The 21,181-nt window shown below is 37.5% G+C and overlaps 1 protein-coding gene across 1 annotated transcript in view; it reads left to right on the top strand.

Moving 5' to 3' along the window:
* CDC73 (cell division cycle 73) overlaps window positions 1-21,181 on the top strand; it is a 112,780-nt gene that overhangs the window by 13,179 nt on the left and 78,420 nt on the right. The window contains exons 8-9 of the mRNA XM_056355954.1: window positions 12,767-12,865; window positions 14,137-14,215. Coding sequence (XP_056211929.1) covers window positions 12,767-12,865; window positions 14,137-14,215 — 178 coding nt within the window. The remainder of the gene's footprint in view (window positions 1-12,766; window positions 12,866-14,136; window positions 14,216-21,181) is intronic.

Raw genomic sequence — 21,181 nt, 5'->3', positions numbered from 1 at the left:
CATGAGTTAGGGGGTAATTACTATGTGGCACATACCTGCATGCAACACGCAGAGTGAGTATTGCTTCTTTGAGTCGGTGAGGTTTGCAGCAATCTTGCTGCTGAAGAGTTGATAATTTGGTAAAAGCCTTTAAAATTTTTGTCACTGGAAATATTTGTACTGAAGGAATCTGGGTAGCTTTTCCTCCTTTAGTGAATCATTCATGGCTTTCATATCTTTACGTATCTTCCAAGGGAAACTTGCAAAGATACTAGGGAGAGAGTTAAATGTTTTATTGTAGTATCCTTGTAATAATAGCAAGATGAGGTGGTGATTTTAAGCAAAACCTGACATGGGAAGAAAGACAAGAAACAAGAGATCAAGTTTATTCTTGGATTCCAGCACGCAGTTGCTTTGACTAGCCTGATGAATATAATAGGCATAATAGCAAGCCTTTACTTCTGTTTGTGCAGGGTTGCAGGAGTGTTCTTGATAGTATGGGCAGGAATCGTTGAACGATAATGTTTATTTTCTTGTACAAGTATCAGTGAGAGTAAGTAGATGGGGGTGGTGGGGGAAATACCACTTGTTACTCAGGGCTGTGACTTATCCCAGAACACCTCAGGGTTTTTTGTTTGTTAGTAGGTTGACTGGGAGGTTTCTTTGGTTGGGGGTTTGTTTGTTTGCTTTTTGTGGTGTGGGTTTTTTTGTTGTTGTTGTTTGCTTGTTTGGTTTCTTTAATGAACTTTAGTGAAGACTACCTCAAAAGTTATCAGGAAACTTGGGTATGTTCTCTCAGGCAGATCATTCCTTATCTACTTGCCTGATCATTTAAAGAATTTTGATCAGGTAAGCATGATACTCCTCTGGAAATGGTGTTTTGACTTTACTACATGATACTTGAATTGCTAATCAAAAGAATTATCTGCTTGGTATAGATTTATCTACAGACCTACAGTCTCCGGAAACCTCTTAGAATGTTTGAAATTGACTTCAGCAGTAGTTTACATACCATCTAGCGTCTGACTATTTACTGTCTGAATTTGTGTAGAACTCCTGGGTGAATTGCAACACAGTGAGCACCCCAAACCTTCAATTTCATTGTTTCTTTCCAAACTGTCTGAGGCAGTTCCTTGCTCTCTTTTACACAGAGAAAAACTCCTGTGCGTGAGCCTTCCCAGTGTTCTCTGTAGTAAACAAAGATGCAGTGATAGCTTAAGGTGCAAAACTTGCCCCTCACTGCAGGAGGGATGTAGTGGGGCTGGGGCACCAGACTGGTGGGGAGCGGCTGGGGGAGCTGGGGAGTTCAGCCTGGAGAGGAGGGGGTGCTCAGGGAGGGACCTTATTGTTCTCTACAGCTACCTGAAAGGAGGTTGGAGGGAGGTGGGGATTGGTCTTTTCCCTCAGGTAAGTAGTGACAGGACAAGAGGAAAGTGCCTCAAGTTTGTTACAGGGGAGGTTTAGATTGGGTGTTAGGAAAAACTTCTTGACAGAAGGGGTGGGCGAGCACTGGGACAGGCTGCCCAGGGATGAAGTGGAATCACCATCCCTGGGGGTGTTTAAAAAGCATGCAAATGTCGTACTCAGGGACATGGTTTAGTGGTGGGCTTGGCAGTGCTGGGTTAACAGTTGGACTTGATCTTAAAGGCCTTTTCCAACCGAAATGATTCTATGATTCTAAAAGTAAAACACTAGGAAGATCAGGCCACAGCAAAATGAAATAATCTGTCATCCTTATCAGCTCTCCGGCAGGTTTCCTCTGATTTTGATGTGTTTGAAAAGAGTACTGATTCGTCCAGCAAGATACTTGTCAAAATGCTACACAGATGGCAGTAATCTTGACTATATTTATGGAGTATTTACTGTTTCTCCTTTTGGACACATTTTCTGATACTGAAGTTTGCTTTTTACTTCAAATAGCCTTTTTTTGCTTTATAGAACTGTTCCAGGATTATTTTTTTTTAAGTCTCCAGTGACATAGTGTTCTCTTAACATCTTCAGTGGTTTTCATGAATACTTGCATTCTGCCCTTTCAGATGCTGCTTTTAATTATCTTTTGATAGCATCTTCATTGTTATGTAGATCCCCTTACTGAAATTATAGTAGTGGATTTTTTTCCTGCCTGTGGGAGTGTTTTTGATTTACAGCAATGTTGAATTGAAGTACACTGATACTCCTTTTGTAGAATATTCTTCAGCAGCTATTTCTTTAAGCTAGGTACTATGGACTAAATGAAGAGATGCTTTTCCTTTTTAGACTACTTTGGCTGGTTGCTCCGAGAAGCAATTATGATAGATAAAGAATTAATTGCTGCATCACTTACCTTCTTGACACTTACCCAATTTACAAAGTAACTGCAATCTCTCATAATTACTGTTTTCTTTGGAAATCTCTGTACTGTCTTGTTCATATTGGCAATGGATCCCTAAGGCTCTAATGATCTGGGGCAGGTTACCGTTAATTTACTATCATTCATTGGTTGTCGTTCATAGTTTCTTTGACTCTGAGCTTTCTGTAATGCATCACACAGGTCCTTTATCTGTATGATCCCCTCTGTTTTGCAGTCCCCGGCTGTCTTTTTTTTTTTTTTTTTTACTGATTTTCGTGAGGTTCCTACTTCTTGTAAAATCAGGCATTTGAGTTCATCTGTCCTCTTCTGTCTTAAGATTTCTAGAATTTGTATTTGTCTGCTTGCTTATTTTTCTGTTTTGGTTAGAACTTTTTGTTGAGGTAATTTTCCATAGTAGTCTTCCTGATTATTATGCAGTTCTACTTTCTTTTGGAAATACAGTGTTTGATTTAATTGCTAGTGGATGAGTCATCCTGCACTGTCTGTTTTAAGTATCTGTTGGCCTTCCCCAAGTCTGTAGTGTAATCTTACAGATTTTATGAATAATGTGATGCTTCTAAGTAACCACTTTTCAGAGCCAAATTGCATCTGTTCAGTCTTACTTTTTGCGTGTGGGGTTTTGGCTTTTTTTTTTCTCTTTCATAGTAGCTTAATTTTAGAACTGCTTGAGAGGATATATTGTTTAAAGCCATTTCATTTCAGGTGTGGCTAAAGGCATGCAAAACAACATTGTTGTTTCAGTCAGTCAACTGCCAATCTAAACAGCTGAAAATTTAGCATCAATCACTTTTATTGCTTTTGAAATTTGACTAATTTCTGAATTCTTTTACCATTCTTTTAACAGCCACAGTTGTTGGGGGTTTTAAAAAATTAATCTCTTCCGTTTGTCCTTGCTTCACACAGTCCAGTTCTCATTCTTAATCTTCACAAACACACACAGAATCAGGGTGAGGGAATTGCTATCTTCAGACCTGGCCCAGCTGGACATGCTGGAGAAGAGAGGCAGTACAGGTGTAGGGTGGGAAGTTTAAAGAAGAAAAAGTGAAAATTATTTAATCTGTATATTGATATTTGGATAAGGTGTCTTGCTACCATCAGTGTCTTACTAGGTTTTTTTGGGTGGTCTTTTTTTGTATGAAGCTGACATAATAATTTTGGATGCTTACTTCTATCATGTTAGAAGGGTATGAATGGGCCATTGGTAATGTAGTTGTGCCATTGCCCGTGGAACCTGTTTCTGAAGAACAGGTTAAGTTTGTCAGATATTTACATATGTTAAATCAGTTTGAGATACTGTCTGGTGAAGATACATTGGAGTTAATATTGACACTTTAGAAACTACAAATCATAGGGGAAAATACAAAAATACTACTTTTGTAATGTCTTTGAGAGAACCTGGGTATATGGAACTGGATATCTCTCTGGTAGCTGAAGTTTTGAACCATACATAGAATATTTACCATCATAAGCATGTGAAGTGTTAAGTTTTGAATTACTGCTTTGCAGAAGTTTTAGTTCTATTGTGTGCATGTTTTTAGATAAATGTCTGGCTGTTTTGTAAAACAAACCCTTGAACACATAGAAAAAAACCCAACAGTGTTTAAACTGAAATGAATTTCTTCCTTTCATGTCCTTCCTCTACCTTCCTTCCTGAATAACCCTTCGGTTTTTATAATCTCCTGTAGCAGGCTCAATCTTTTCTGAAAGAAAAGCCTCCTTGTTCCATCTCTGCTGTAAATCTGTTTGTGGCACTTGAATTCTTCCTGTAGGAAAAAATTAAAGTAGCCTAAGCAGCAGTTTCAGCATTCACAGGTGTATTTGGAGGGTGCATTTTGTTGGTGACTGCTGATGTACTTGATTTTTTTTTTTTTTTTTTTTTTAATCTTTAATCTGATTGCTCAGAAGTATTTCTTAGATAGGCAGCCAGATACATGATAACTGGGTGGGCTGGGTTGAACATGCTCTGCTTTATGCGTAAAGAAATGTTAAAACTGGAATCTTGGAAATGCATTAATACTGGCCTTGTGAATTTTCTTTTTGAAATGAACCAGTGTTTTTACAGGAATAATAAGCTCTGAGTATTTCTGATGTGTTGTGTGGTTTTGTTTTTTTTTTTTTTTAAATCTTTCATCCTTTCTTCTGTAGAGTGTGGTGGGTTGACCTTGGCTAGATGCCAGGTGCCCACCAAGCTGCTTTGGCACTCCCCTCATCAGCAGGATTGGCGGTAGAGAAAATAAGATAGAAAAAAACTTGTGGGTCAAGGTAAAGGTAGTATAATAAAAGCAAAAGCAGAGATTGCATGCAGAAGCAAAGGAAAACAGATTTATTCTGAACTTATTAGCAGGTGATGTCCAGCTGCTTCCCTAGAAGTAGGGCTTCAGTACCTGTAGCAGTTGCTTCAGAAGGTACACTTTGTAATAACAAATGGCCCCACCTCTCCTTTCTCTTACTGTTTATTGCTGAGCGGAGGTAATACGGTATGGAATATCCCTTTGGTCAGTTTGGCTTGGCTGTCCTGCTATGTCCCCTTCCAAGATGTTGCCTACCCTCAGCCTACTGATGAAGAGGGAAAGTTGGAGAGGCAGCCTTGATGCCGTGTGAGCACTGCTCAGCAGCAGCCAAAACACTGGGGTGATACCAACGCCCTTCTAGCTACCAGCGCAAGGCACGGCACCCTGAGGGCTGCTGTGGGGAGAATCGGCTCCGTCTCAGCCAGAGCCAGTACGTAGGGATATGCTAGAGGTTATTGCTAAAACTTCAAATTTTGGGTAGCACTCTTCGGTCATATTTTCTTACAGTTGCGAGAATATTAGAGTTACCTTTTCTCAAGTGGACTCTAACCCTATGTACAGGAGAAATAACACAGTCCATCTTATCAAACATATGGGAAATCTTGAGTGCTACACCACATAACCTTTCTGAATTGCTTTGACTAAGAAGCTGGAGCAGTGGCTATATGTCCGCCACATATGGGCCCGTAGAAAGACACACACTTACGTATCTGTGTGCAGCAACTGCCTGGGACTTGTCCAGCTGCTGGTTTTCTGGATTTCTCTGCCTTTTTCGACAGCTCTGTAAATCCTTTCTTTACTGTCTTCTTTGAGCCTTGTGTAAGTCTTTTGAAAACATTGCAAGGCACTAGGAGTCTAGTGTGACCTGTACAGTTATTGTGTGTCTGGATACTCTCCAGGGAAAAGCACTGAAGTAGAACCACATAAGCTGAATGTGAGAAACTTGAATTTCAGGTGAACGTTTTTCTAATGGAATTAGCTGTGTATAAAATTGAAGAATAAGCAGCTGTGGGCTCCTTGTGCAGGTATCCGTTAATGAACAGAAAAGCTATTTAGAGTGTTCAACTTGGTATGGGATCAGAGTTATGTGAAACTTGGTCCCTCTAGTTTCGTAACCTTTGTCAACATACAATTGTTTCTTTATGTGCGTGTAACTTGCTAGCTCTAGGTGGAAATGTTGAAGCAAAGGTCCTATTTATTGCTGTTGCTTCACTTCTGCACACCGACCCATTTGATTCTCTCACAATCTGAGTAGTTAATCTTTTCTCTGTTTAACATTTACCAAAAAGTTAAGAGAATATTCTGAATTACGGCTTCTTCATATATAAAAACTGTTCTCTTTCCTTTCTAATAAAGTAGGAAGTAAGCCTGAATTTGAATAAAATGCTTTTTCTCCTTATCTCCTTTATCTCCTGATATTTTTATATTCTCTGTTCTTATGTGAAAGACCTAGACTAGGCTATTCAGCACATATTTTCCTTAAACTTTGTTTTAAAAACACAGGAATCTTGTTTTGTGTAACAAGCAATTTGTTTAAATAAACAAGTTCTTTTGTTGTGGTATTTTTTGGTTTTTTGGTTTTTTTTGTTTTTTTTTTAAACCCTCCTTTTTCAGATTTGGAATGTTCAGTTGTTGCAGTCCTGTTGTAATGTGCTAGTTAGCTATATTTTAGAAAAAAGCTTGATGCACAGTGTATCGTGTATCCATAAAAAAAAGGACATTAATACAGAAGGGAATGGACTCTGCTCTAACTTAATTTTGTAGAGCATGATTGTGAGTTGTATGTATTAAATTCCATAATCTTGATTATTTTTTTTTTTTATCTCCCCAACCCCCACCTTCTGGGTATGTTTGTGTGCATGGTGATGAGAAGTCCAGGACTGCGTAAGATGATTAGAGTTTATAGCTGAGCTAGCTGGAGGGATTAGTGCTTTCCTGGTATGTGGCATTTATCTTGGATGTAACCCACAATTGCAAATTTATCCAATACAGTCTTTTGCTCTGAACTCTTTCAGAATGTTACTCCTTTGTGGTTTTATGTATTCCTGCACGTAAGTATTAAATAATGAGACTTCTCATTTTTCTCCTTCTCCAAATGAATCTCATCTTTATGGTGGTCAGTATCTTCAGTTTTCTGTTACCACCTGGAAAATATTACCACTGCAGACAGTATCTGCATATTTTATTTTTTAAAATTAATGTCTTCTATTTGTGCAGTTGATCCTTTTAACAGTGACTAACATATTTGAAGTAAATGCTGTGAGTAATGGCTTTTTCAGTTAGTTTCAGTTCTCATGTTTCTGTTCTGACACATTTTGAGCATTCTTACTAGTGAAGTCACCTCTGAAAGGGATTAATACAGTTATAATCACAATTTCATTAGATTCTTTTATATGATCTTGTAACTGGAAAATACATTAAAGTAATTTTATAGCAAGAATAATATAGTATTTTAATCACTTTTGACAGCTGAAAGGGGTGAGAGTAAAAATCTGGATATTTGAAAAGACATTATTGGATTGTAAAGGCAACTTTTATGTCTGGGCTCTAGGTGGCAGGATTGTTCCATGTTCCTGGAATTGATAATCGTGGTGAATTTAATAGCAAAATCGAACAGGCGAAGGTGTGCCAGGTTAATAGCAACTAGTATCGTCATTAGAGCTTTCAAATGGAACAAGCGTATCATTTTAGAATGGCTGTGCACAGGTGTAATGGCGTGGTGTAGCTTAAGTTCCCAAACTCCACTTTATCCTATATTAGCTTAGTAAAACTGCGAAGACCGGTATATCACTGCTAGGCACTAGTGCAGACATTTTGAATACAGCACTTAAAGGAAAGAAGGGCCAGATTATAAAAACTGTATTTTTATTGTGCAATAATGAACCTTGTTTGGTAAATAGATACCTTGAATTTGTTAGAAAAATCTGTAGAATGAAGCATTGCATTTCCTCAAAGAAAATTTAGGTTAGCTATAAAGTAAACTCACCATTCTTAAGCACTGCTTCTGTAGCTATTAAAGAAATGTATTTCCATATGCTGCATTCATAGGAGAAATAAACTTGGATTATGTCTGAGGGTGGTTTTTGAGCCGATTTTCTGCTGTGCTGTATCTTCAGAATATTACAGTGTTCCTGCTCTTCTGAACTATCCTTTGTGGTATTTCAAGTTAGATGTTTCTGTTTTCTGTCATATAATACTCTTGCTGTAAAAAATTTAGTGAAGATAATACAGAACAAGGGAGGAGTGAAACTTTTTACTGAAAATACAGTCCACAAATACATGGGGCTAATAGCTATGTTTTCAATTTAGTGCAATAGACTAGCAATACTTAACTGAGCTTTTTGCCTGGAATATGAAGAAATGTTATTTGATTCCCTGAGTAACTTTTTGTGGAAGGGAGTGTCTCATTTTCCCCACCCCCCAGCAGTTAGTAACCAGTTCAGTTTTATGAACAGGGTTTTTTTTAATTGGTTCCTAATCTGACAGCTTAAAAAAATATTAAGTCATGTACTCTGCTTCATTGGGTTAGCTATATAAACTCCTGTTGTCCTGAAAGCATAGCTAAGATGACTTATTAATTTAGGTGGTTCTTTTAAAAATTCTCTGTGTGCTATTATGCTTGTTGCATGACTCATGAGTGGTACCATGAGCTCTCTGCAAACGTGACTGTCAGTGCAGTTGAACATATTCTGCATTTTATGTGTCAATCAAATGAAAGCAAATAAGGAAAATGGGAGAGGTGCATGTGTATGCAATTCAAAAAGAAGGATTTACTTCATCACAACTATATAATACATGTTTCTGACTGTGGCCTTTACCTGAAGGGTTCTTGTGTGAGGAGAGGAAAGGTGCTGGGTCAGAAATGATGGAAATTTTTATAGTCTGAATGAGCACGGTGCAGAGAATACTAATAGTTCACACAGCCATTCTAGCAGCACATTTGCATGCTTGCAGTTGCTTGCAACTGTCCCTGAATATCAATCTTGCATATGTCCAACCTTTGATTCAGAGGGCAACCTCGCACACAATATAAAATGCAGTGCTTTAGGACTATCTTTAAATTAGAAGAGCAAGGAGGAGAGAAGATCAACTTCAATATTAGTGAACAGTTTATAAATTGAAGGTAGATATTCAGAGGCATAGGAGGGGGATACCTTAAATGAGGGACTCCAGATCTAAATATGTGCTTTAAATGTGCAAATTATTTTCTCTTAAATGATACAGTTCATCAGTTCACCTTCTGTATGCACAATTTTTTAATTTCTCCTGTACTTGTACCAGACCACCTGAATACTGTTCACATTTTTCATGTCAGGCAGTACATAGGAATTGCTGAAAATGTGTGATGGGGATATTGCATTTCTGGTACTGCATCATGCCTTTCAGTCTGTCAGTGGCTGCAAAGGACTTAGCAGTATGTCTGAGCGTGTCAAGCAAATGTGCAAAGAAGTGTGATAGGGGCTCGATTCTTCCTTCTCTAGCCCTGCTGTAGGTTTGGACGATATTTACAGCCTTCTGCAGCTCTTGCTCATCCTGGAATGCATGTCCAACAAGAAATTCTTATTGTTAGCTCAAGTAAGACTTTGAGTTTATACAGTTGTTCCTAGGCTCTTCTCTCTCTGCAGAGAAATACCAGAATGTAAAACCTGATGAAAAATTGGTTATAGCTTAGCTATAGGAAAGTTTTGAAGCCCTATAAGCCATGGTATCTTAACACTGTATATACTTCTAGTTTTATATGTGAGATTGAATCTCTTATTTTTGTTCAGATGATTGAGATGAAATATGCTTTTCTTTAAATATTTTTTGTTGCAAGATATTTTCTGTGAAGTTGAAATCGGTGTTTGTTTTTCTTTTAATTTGGTAGCATGACAAAGCTGCTATCGTGACTAGAAATCTTTGTTAAGTAGCGTTAGGGTTATGGGTAGTTATAGAAATTAAAGATAGGTTGTAGAATGAGGATTGCAGTGGTGGGTTGTGGTTGTTTTTTTTTTGTTTTTTTTTTTAGAATAAATTGTGATATATTTAAATGGAAGTATTTTTGTTACAAAGGATGTTACTGATGTAACTTGATTAAGTCTTCCCCAGCAGAGCAGGCTGATGTTACTTGCTGTGGTGTTTCTCTTCAAACAGCTTGGTGTTAAATTAACACCAGTGATAGTAACTTGACTTGGTGTATGTTAGTCACTATGTTGGCAAGGCATAGAACATCTGTGCCAGTAAATTTTCAGAATTTACATAGTGTTGCAGGCTTTCCTACAGAACCTATGTGACTCTGTAAGATGATTGACTATGTGTATCTGCCCATAGGTGCTGTTGCTGATTGTCTTTTGGCTACCATTGTTTTCCCTTCCAATTCACAGCTAGCGCGTGAGCCTTCTTTTTATAGGCATCAGTGAGGATGGGTGGAAATATCTGTTATGCTAGGGCTTTACTTGAGGCAATATCAAAAGCCTGATTTGGTAGTTGCTGAAACATTTTGCCCCCTCCCACTCTGTGATGAATTATTAGTGTAGACATGGTTGGAATCAACAAAGAGAGCTTTCATGGGAGTAGCAGTGCTCTAGGCAGCTAACAACAGGAATCAATCGTATTGCCCTGTGATATACTGAGGATTTTCTTAAGCATTGTTGTTAAAGCATGTTCAGGGTTTTTTGAGACAGTACGGAGAAACAGATATTTTTTTCTTAGTGTGTGGTGGTTGGTGTTTTTTTTATTTTTTTGTTTCTCCTCTGCTCTGTCCTCCAGATCAGAAGTTTTTGGTAATAAAAATGTTGCACTTGGTATTAAGTTCAACTAAATCCAGGGCAGAAGCTAGGGGATATTCATATTCTGATCTCTGAAGGGATGAACAATGAAAATTTAGAGGTCTTGCAACTCCGCAGGGCTTTGCAAGTCAGTTGGTACCTGCAGCGGACTTCCTGCTCGATCATTTTCTGTCACAGTAATGTAATCCCAGATCCCCAACCAAGCCAATGAACAGCAAGATCATGATATTAGTTGGAGTGCTTGTTAAAACACTGCTGGTTTTCCCCCTTCCAAACAGATAGTAGTTGTGGCCTTGGGGGATCCTGCATTTTCTTGCTGTGGAAAAAAAAGACATCAGCAAGAACACTTTGTAATTCCATGCCTATTAGAGAGACATCAGCAGATGGGAGAAAATCCTGTGTGTTTTTTATCTGAAAGAATTTAAAATTTGGTCCAGAACGTGCAGTTTCAGGCTATTAAAACCTGAGATGCTAAAATGCCTCTGAAAATCCATAATTTGAAATTTAAACTCACTTTTTAAGAGTATGTTAACTGAGGGTTTTATGAACAAAATACGGATGTGAAAGCTGGTTGTAGCTTCCTTGTGTCTAAAAGAAGACTTGGCTTCTACATGGACAATTACTCTTCTTACTTGATTAGTTCTTGCTCTTGAATTTCAGAAGACTGAGTAGCTTGTTTCCAAGAGACAGTATATGATAAAGCACAGCAGTGACAAGAATTATGATTGATATGCTGCCCAGTCCACAGTTTGGGAGAAATGTCTGATTTTCCAGTAAAAGTGTGTATTTTAGACTTACTTTCTGAAGAACAGAGCTGATTTTGAGTATCCTCATATAATTGATATGTGCATGGCTCACAGCTTTTTAAAGGTTTCGGGTTTTTTTTCCCCAGGATTTTTCTGACTGAAAAGAACTTCAAATACAGTCTTGCATGAGTTCTTTCAGTCTTTGTGAAAAGAACTGGGTTTGCTCAGGGAATGGCTTTGCCTTTGTAAGTGGTTTCTGGTGGTCTTCCAGTTCCTGCCCCCCTGGTCTGAAGCAGACTGACAACGTGCCAGCTGAGGTCAAGTGAACAAGCTTAGAGAAGCTTAGCATTGCGGTGCTGTCAACGATTTCTCAAAATTCACCTCAGAAGTCTTTATTTTGTAGTGCATGCCTTTGTTTTGTAATGCCAGTGGTGTTAATTAACACCACTTCAGTGTTAGCATACCATACTCTGGATGTATCTAAGCATTTTTTGAATATGTTATACTTTTCTGAACCAGTAAAAAAGCAATTTTCCTTAATTGGTGAAAGGCTTTTACTGGTGAACCATTACTGAAAATTGACAGTAATGACAGACATTGTGTACACACACCTCTGTATCTTAAAATGCCTGTTGACTGGTAATGTGATCAGCATATGCCTTTCAAAAGCTTAATTAACGTGTATGTTTTCGTTTAGAAAAGGCAGCCCTACTAATATTACTAGAAGGAATGTGTTTTAAAACCCATGATCAATACAATTTGTTCCGTTGTGCCTCAATGACTTGGTTATCTGACAAAACACTGTGTGAAGTTACTAGAATTATCCTGGATCACTCTTGGAGTCGAGGATTTGTGAATGTGATTTCTTGCTTCCAGTTGAAAATGAAAGGCTCTACTGCTTAAATTGCCAAATGGAGTGAAGTTGTAATTCAAGCTAAATATTAAAAGAACTGCAGCACAGTGCGATGGGGTTGTGCCTGTGAGCCATTAACAGCCAGCTGAAGCACATTTGCTCTGCTGTGCTCCAGTGCCGTGCTGGGAAGCAGGGAGATGGCTGCCTTGCTCCCCCCCAGGGGCTCAGAGGGACCCTTGTCAAAGAGAGCTGGGCACGCTTGGGTGGAGGAAAGCTGCTTGTAGCACGGGGTTAGGTGGGCAGAGGGACTGTGCCCGAGACACCCCGTTGGGAGGCAGAAGGTGAGCAGGCGGGCTCTTGGCGGTTGCATACCTGGGGTGATGAGATGCGTCACGGAACTCTTGAGGAGAGGTTTTCCCACCTTGCTACAGCACAGAGTTCCAAAGGGACTGTAAGGGCATGGTAGGCAACAGGGAGGAAGGAGATTACAAGTGGTTTGTGAAGAGTCTGGTTTACCTTGTGGTGTAATGAAGCCAGATAGATCTAGTGAGTTTGGGCCTTGAAGAATAGGGAGTAGCAGCGATGCCTGAAAGCTCAGTTTATGTTTGGATCCTCCTGTCACAGAAAAGTAATCAGAAAGCGCCTGTTTAGAAAATTGGTGCACTAGTTTTGTTTTTCTTCAAAGCACAAGTTAGCCAAATGGTGTCTTCTACCTGTACTGTTACTAGTTGAAACTCAGATAGTCAACAAAGTTCATGGGTATCTGATATGTTTTTCAGAACTTTGCCAAGAATATTTTTGCAATTCTTCAATCAGTAAAAGCCAGAGAAGAAGGCCGAGCACCTGAGCAAAGACCTGCACCAAATACAGCACCAACGGTAAGAGCAGCACTTTGAGTATGACGGCTGTAACACCAGAAGTGAGAGTGTCTTGTTATTAAATATGAAATTTATTTTGGTTTAGTTCCAGTGAATGCACAACTTCTCAGCATAATTTCACAGATATTCTTTGACTTAAATTACATTTATTGGTATTTATAGAGTTGAATACATTAGTTTAATTTGTTCAATATGTTCTTGTTACTTAGAGGTGAAACTGCTTCTGCCAGCTTCTGCATTTATTGAACACTAGTGACATCCTGCATCTATTTGCAAAAAATGTATTAGATGAGAGTACTGCCATTTCAGACAAAATGTTTTGCTGTTTTTCTGACAGATAGGGTAGCAAATGTTTAAGAATCTGGAACATGACTCATGAGTGGGAACAGCTTGAACTAGCTTTCTTTTGCCTGTAATAAATCAGCAGACTTAGAGGTTTATTGTTTAAGTCTATCTAGGTATTAGACAGGATTTGTTTTGTATTGTGGTGTTTACTATTGAGTTCTATTAAGCCTAATATATTCTTGAACTCGGTGGCAGTCTGCTCTAAAAGCTATTTAATCATACTTGGTTTTGGTTTTGCTGCTGCTACTTTTGACAAAGAACTAAATTTAAATAACAAGATGAATTCCAATATTTAAATATTTGCTTTGTGTTGAATTTCGTAAATTGTGCACGGCACTATTCAAATGTCCCATTCAGAATAGTTGTGAATACGTAACTAAGCCATCCACAAAAAAGATTGACTTGGTATTTAGCATGTCTCTAGATTGGCACTTTTTTAAACTTTTCCCAGAATACCTTTTTTTTTTTTCCCGCCCCCCCCCCCCCCCCCCCCCTCTCCAAATATGTTTTTATTCTGTAGGTTTAGCAGAATTTTAGCTTAATCAGGCTGGCAAGGAACATTTTGTGTGTGTGGCTGAAGGCTTAATCATGAGTTGTCAGTTGACAGGTTTTTTTCCTCTTGCTAGTTCTTGAGATATTACAAAAACTGTGTGATTTCATAAAACTTTACAGATTTTTAGCCAATGCAGTTTGTTATTGCTACTTTAATTTTGCCTCGGGTCACTGTCATTGTTTTTGGTATGTACTTCTAAACTCGGTTTCTGTAAGGTTATAAGTGGATTTTGAAGGGAAACATGTCAGAAGTTTTCAAATGCATTGAGACTCCTACTGAAGTTCTTGAACAGTTCCATGTAATACTTCATGATGTTCATAAAGCATCAAGTATCTTTTAGTATGTTTAACAAATGTTATTTAACCTGTTTTAGGATCCCACTTTACGAAATAAGCAACCTATTCCAGCTGCCTACAACAGATATGATCAGGAAAGATTCAAAGGCAAAGAGGGTAAGTGTACTGTAATACTTCTTTTAAAAGGAAAAGAAAAAGAAGTGGGGAAAGAAATCAATGAGTTATAAAGTTTGGGTTAGGGGATTTTCTGTGCTTTTACTTTTGAAACTTAAGAAAAGACCAAAAAAAGCTTCAACTATGCCTGAAGATTACTTTTCCAAGTAATCAAGTCTGAAAATATTATCTATTAGAAATAATTTCAATGTCTCAGGAAGCAAAATGAAAGCTTAAAACCAGAACTACTTGGTGGTGTGGGAATTAGTTTGGGAAAGGTCATATGCAATTAATAAATAAATAAATAAAAAAAAATAAATGCAAATATGACTGTCAGGTGCATAAAATGAAATAGATTGGGTGTCCTCAAACAATAGTAATTACTTGACAAGTTGCTTCCAGTTAATTACAAGTAAAGATTATTAGCTTATTATGTCTCCTTAATTACAAAACAAACTGGTAGCAGCAGTGCAAGATATTATCTCCCTGCTGGAGAGAAGATGGAAATAATCTATATATTTAAGAATTATCTATCACTTATTTTAAAACAGAGTGGAAAGCTGAACTTGAGTGGTGATTTGTCTTTCTAACTCAAACTTTTTCTTCCATCCCCTTTGCTTTTTTTCTTTATCTTCTGTTTTTAGTGCACGTTCTAGTTATTTCATGTTTGTGTCTTGCTGTATTTTTAATTTGTAAATCTTGTGTTATGGTTGGATTTTTTTGTGTTTCTTGCAGAGGACAAGGCAAATTTTGTTACCCTTCTGAGTTGCCTCTTCATTCTAGTTCTCAAACAAAATCATTCTCTTTAATGACAGTTCCTATGCATGCTTTTGAGGACTTTCTTTTCTGACTGCAAGAACTTACATGCTGCTAAATGCCATCTTAAACTGTGGATGAGGAATTCAGCTTACATCTTTTACCGTATTTGGCTTTGTCCAAGTTAGTACCATTATTTGTTGAGGGAGACTGAGTAACATTCATATGCCGTCTGTATGATTTCTCAGATGCTGTAGAAGTGCTGTGCTATTGCTAATTGTGTCCAATTTTGTATTGAAATGGCATGGTCTTTTTTGCTATACAAATAAAAAGCAAGAGTATATTACAGTATTACTTGGATATTCACTTTTGATTGTAACTGGAGAAAGAAAAGCATAAAATATAACACCAAGGAGAATTTCATGCTATAAGAAATTTGTGAAGCTTACATTTTTCATGTACCTCTTACTGGATAATATATAAGAATTTCAGAATCTGACTGTAGCCATCTCTGAAGTTACTTTAAAAAAAAAGTTCTATGAATATACGCTTTATATGTGAGTACATCCTTTAGGTTTATGGGGTTTTTTGTGTGTGTGCAAGTTACTATAGGAGACTTGGTCAGATATGCTATTATATCCCCTGTTGGCCTCAATATTCTTTTATTTTGGTGCAATGGTTTTTATTTACTACTACTCGTTGACAGTTGCCTGGGGGGTAAGAGAAAAAAGCTGAAGCAGGATGTTTGCTAGCTTTTTCAGCATTGAAAAATAATCTACAAATAGCATCCATGAAGAATTAATTGTTGTTATAAAAGTCAAGGGAATTTGGGAAAGAAAGGAAGAAAAAAAAGCCCCAAACAACAACCCAAAAACCAACACAACTCTTCCATGAATATTTTTATTAGTATTTCTTCAGTTTGTTTCTGATATTTTCAGACTCCAGTACTCGCATATTTGCCAAGTAGTCTTCCTTTTACTATCATTTCCTATTAAGAATTAAAAATGGTAAATATCCAGACTGGACAGTATGAAATAAAAGGTGGAGAAAGAAATTAATGGACAAGGCTAACAGTTCAAATATAACAATGCATATAATTCAATGTGGAGTCTTTTACCACAAGAGACTCAGGGAAAGGAATGGTCTAGTGTCCTTCCAGATGACAAATCGCGTAGTTTTAGTACACAGCCTGTGCAGACAACATCTGTGCTAAAGGGGTGAATGTATTGTATGCTTTTACCACACGTGTGTGGTTCAAGAGGGAACAGAAAATAAGAGGTTTTGCATGGCAGGAAAAAAGAACCCAGAAGAGTTTGTTGAGCAGCTAACCAGCGTGGGGTTAATGTAGAAATTTCTGAGCAGAAATCAAAGAAGAAATTAAATGCATGTCAGGGGGGAAAAAATGTTTCTGTAATTAATAATTGTGAAAAATCCATTTGTATGTGATTCTGAGAACGTGGTCTTGGGGTTTCTGTTAGTGTTGAAATGGACTCCAGCTGATGTTCCAGTTGAAAGGTTCTTTTGTGATGTGATGGTCATGAAGTGCCTGAAATGGTTATGTTCCGCCTGGGTAGTTGTTACCACTGCTTCTTTCTTGGACATGTTTATGTGCCTTACTTTCCAGTTTCTTGTATTTGGTTTAGTCATATGTGGAGTTGATTTTGTATTTTGGTTTTCTCAGTGAATTTAAAGAAATACGTATAAGAATAGCACTGGTGTAATACCAAGTTATATGTGTAGGTTAGCATGTGAAGTACAAATTAGATGTTTGAAAGAATGTGTTTCAAATACAAAATTGACTTATGAAAGGTATTGATACAGCATTTATGGAAATTATGTAGGATTAGAAATTAACATCTAGATTTCTTAGGAGAGGACCTAGAGATATTCAAGTTACCTTCCTCAGCTACAAGTTAACTTTAAAAAATAGCAGAATACCTTATTTGCTTCTGGAGTATTCTATTATAAAACTATAAATTTTAGTCTAACTGAAACTCACAGTGCCAGGTAAGTTTTAAAAGCTATAAGTAGGCATTTATGTTTTCCTATGCCATTCAGTAGTGGTAATGTGATTTGCTTAAAACTGAACTTTATGCATCACTTGTAACCATATCACAAGTTAATTCATTCCTTAAAGCATTTTTAATTTGCCTTCAAAATTCAGTTGTAGCCCTCAAATTCTCAGTGTGGAAGTGAGATTGCAAGCAGAAAGTCATCAATAAAAGTAAAGTAAGGCATTTTTTGTTCCTTTAAGACTATTTTTTTTGATGGTTAGTCTAGTAAGAACTTGGAATAACATGTGTTTACGGAAGTCTTGCAGTATTGGGGATTTTGGGAAAGAGGTCTGAAGGAAAAGGAAGATTATTTAAGTTCTAGGTATAATAACTTGAAGTATTTATGCAATTGTATCCATGTTTATTAGTAATGATGGATAACACTTGAGAGAAAGTTGAACTCTACAGATTTGTGTCACTCTGAAGGCTTTCTATATGTTGCCCTATATGACTGTACATGTGATTGGCTAGAGAGTGTGGAAGGGGAGGACTGCGTGTTGTGTGTAACAATATTCGTAGTAGTAAATTTGGCTAAGGATTGAAACAAAGCCAAGGGAGGCAGTGTTTCTAAGCTTTTGTCTTTGTCTCACCTGTTTGCTCTTTCCTCAGAGGTATTGAAACTGTAGGAAGGATTCACCGTATTCCTCGGCTAGTTGCATGATGATTGCGGCTTATTGTCTGTCTGCAGCTTCGTATAATACTACAGTATTTGTGAAGATTTAAAGTTTAGGCAGCAAAAAGATGAACTGTTTTTTCTTTTAATATTTGTGTGGTTTAATACAGAATCTTTCCATTAACAGTTTTGTCCTTAGCAAACACAATTCAGAGCTCATAGGGTGAAGATGGTAAATTTAGGAATTTTAACATGAGATGCATTAAGTAAACAGCTGAGTTGCAGCCAAATTTCTCAGCTTCTTGTGATGGATTGTTATTTGTGATGCAGTGTATCAGGATGCCTCTCTGGCTGGTTGGCTTAAAATTTTCATGCCAGATGGGGCAGGCTTTGCTGCTTGAATGGTTTAGATTGCTTTAATAGTAAATGTGAGGGGGTTGGTAATTTTAAAGTACTATTCCTGAAGAGCAAATAATCAGTTACACCTGCAGTCAATGGAACTGCTTATGCAGCCCTGAGTCAGTAGTTGTTAGCTTTCTCTCAAATGGGTGTCTTGTTGCTGCGGCTTTGGTTAGGTAGGAGAGGGAAATCTTTCCTTTGACGTTCTTAAAGTTCTGTGATATATGCCATAGGAAATGTATTAGAATGTCTCTTGCAGTAGGACTCGTACATCCTAGATTTTTCTACAGTGGAAGAACATGTTACTTGGCAGCACACCCATCACGCTGAACTGTTCAAATGGTTTTGAGGTGAGGCAGTGAACTCCCTGCACTGCCTTTCCTTGGCGGCTGTTTCCTTCCTGTTGGTTTTGTTCCTTTCATGCTGGCAGTCAGGGGTTGTGTCCCCTCTTCACAACACAGGGCTCCGTTCTGTGCTAAACATTTTGTACTTTGCTTTTGTAGTTTTATTCCTTTCCTTCATATTACTCCTGTTAGCTTTTTTTTTTTTACACTTTATTAATGACATCTTTACTAGTGGTATTTTATTCATGCCACAGGCCATCTTGTTCAAACCGCAGTCTGTCATATCTCCTTGGGCAACATAACATAATCTTTAAATCCTTTTCAGGATTTCAAAATCCAGTGCCCAAATGTCATTCGACACTTACGAAGGTATTTTGTGTGCTCTCCTATGTGCCTCCGTGTTTGATATCTAAGTACATATTTACTGATGTTTATGGTTTGCAGCTCAGCTGGTGGTATACTGCAACTTTGAGCTGATGTATAGGACATTCTAGGTACTAAATTGTTCTGGATGCTATACCTAGGTGTTTTCCCCTGGATTTTTGGGTGGCTTTACCTGAGATAGTCCTTTTCACATGCTTGTTTCTTTGGTAATTCCAGAGTGTGAAATAGTGTTGGGATGATAATCTTGAAGATATAACATTTTCATGACCCACTGAGTGCATCTCTCAGTATAGATAGCAAAGAAAAGTTTCTCGGTGCTGCTCCAGGTGTTAGGTCTTTAAGTTGTGTTCCAGGAGTGTTGTTCTTGTTTGCCTATTGTTGTCAAGGTTTCAACACAGCAGAAGCCAATACAAAAACGACCCAATAAAAAAAAACCCACCACACAAAACCTCAACAATTTTTAGTCCTGTGTAGTGTAAATTGGGAAGGGTTTTGCTGTACAGACATGTGATTTCAGTTTGTAATGGTAAAGAGTATTGTTTACCTTGTCCAGGTGCGTCCTTCAGGAAAGCTTGCTGTTGACTTCCTGCTGTTGTCATTTTGTGTTTGAATTACTCTTGTAATTATGTTGGATTTTCAAATATAGCTGCGGTTTTTCAGAAACATGCCTAGCTTCAGTCAGTCATAAGTGTTAAGCCTAGGTAGCAGAAGACTATGAAGTTTTTAAACTTGAGGTGACTCTGAACCATACATTTTTTTTCCCCCTCTCCTATGCATTAAGAGAGCTTCTTTGTAAAGCATTTATCATAATAATATTCTTTTAATTGTGTGATTTCTGTTTACACAAGGAGAACAGGAGAACTGGTAGCAGGAGATCCAGAGTTCTGAAAGTTGACTGTCTTGTTAGACTTTTATTTATTGCATTAATTTTTACAGTTATAGGATTCTGCTTTTTTTCCTAGCAGAGAATATGTGTAAGAGTCACATTTGTAAAAAGATTGCAGTCTATCTCTATTTTCTGGCTTAGTGTGACCAGGTCGTCTGATAACTTTCGGTACCGTGCTTTCACTTCAGTACTGAAAAACACACACAAATTCGTACTTTTTTTTTTTTATTAGTACTGTGAGAAACTTTTAAATACTTGGTGTTAATTACTTGTAAGATTATTACTGAACTGTTATATATGAACTGTGCAGAGAATGTTGTAAACTAATTAGTGTAGCTTGGAAATTTAGGCGTGAAACTTCTTAACTTGTTAGGGTATAGTACTGAAATGGAGTGTTCAGTAAACTTCTGTAGAATGAAATTTGGTGTCAGTGATTTAATTACCATGGGTGTGAAGTGGGGTAGTGAATCATTTCCAGGCAGTCTGCAGAGCTGTTGCTATCTGGGGTTTGAAGAGTATACAGCTGAAAAAAAAGTGGTTATTCAATCTTATTCATCCACAATTCAAAGAAAGTCTAACTTGAGCTCTTCAGTGATTCAGAGACATGCTTCTTTGTTCTATTTGCCTAGACTTCCTTCCAAAAATTCAGGTTAATTTGAGTCTTTTTAAAGCTATTATTCTTTTGGTAATGGATCAGTGCTCAAGCTTGCACCCGGATTGCGTAGCTAGAGCTGCAGCAGGTGCAGAATCAGAATGCAGAGTGACCTAGATGGACATAGAGCAGTGGGCTTTAGGCAGATGGAAGGCACCTTGAACATTAATACTCTCATGCAGGGAAATGGAAATATAAGCAAATGGTGATCTATAATCAGCCCAACAAGCTGATGCATTAGGGGGCATATTTTAATTTCCAGGTCTAATTCTTTCAAATGAGAGAAGGTGCTCAGATTGATGCATGGTGATGCTAACTAGTGATGAACCACACTGGAAAAGTATGTGATTCTTTGACAGTCTTTGGGTCATTGAACTGTGAAATTGTGATCATAATACATGCAATGACTGGAGAAGAAAATATAGTCTTAATGTTAACTGACGATAGTGGTTTTGAAGCATTAGATTGATTATTCAGTACTAGTTATTGTGTTTAGTCTCTCAGGATGTGGCTTTTAAGGCATTTGTTGATGTTGGTGTTTTTAACAATGCTTATGTGTTTATGAAACTGATTATATCTGGCAAACAGAAAAAGTTGGGATATAGTTTGTGACAATACACTAAGGCTGGGCTTTGCTTGCATTCTTTACTCCTTAGGGTTAAAAGTTTAGAGTATTTAATATGGACTGCTTTTTGCCTAAAGGAAATGTGTATGATAACTTTGCTATAATTTTACTGAAAAATCCCAGTGTATTGAAGACTCTCAAGTAAGTTTGGGGTTTTTATCAGTTGTTCTGCATCTAATTCCAGTTTTAAAAATAAGGGTGCAAAGTCTTGCTATCATGATGCTTTTATGTAAAGGGCTCTCTTATTCTTGAATAC

The sequence above is a fragment of the Falco biarmicus genome, chromosome 11 (genome assembly GCF_023638135.1).
Source record: "Falco biarmicus isolate bFalBia1 chromosome 11, bFalBia1.pri, whole genome shotgun sequence".
Taxonomy (NCBI): Eukaryota; Metazoa; Chordata; class Aves; order Falconiformes; family Falconidae; genus Falco; species Falco biarmicus.
This window is presented reverse-complemented; position numbering and strand designations above follow the sequence as displayed.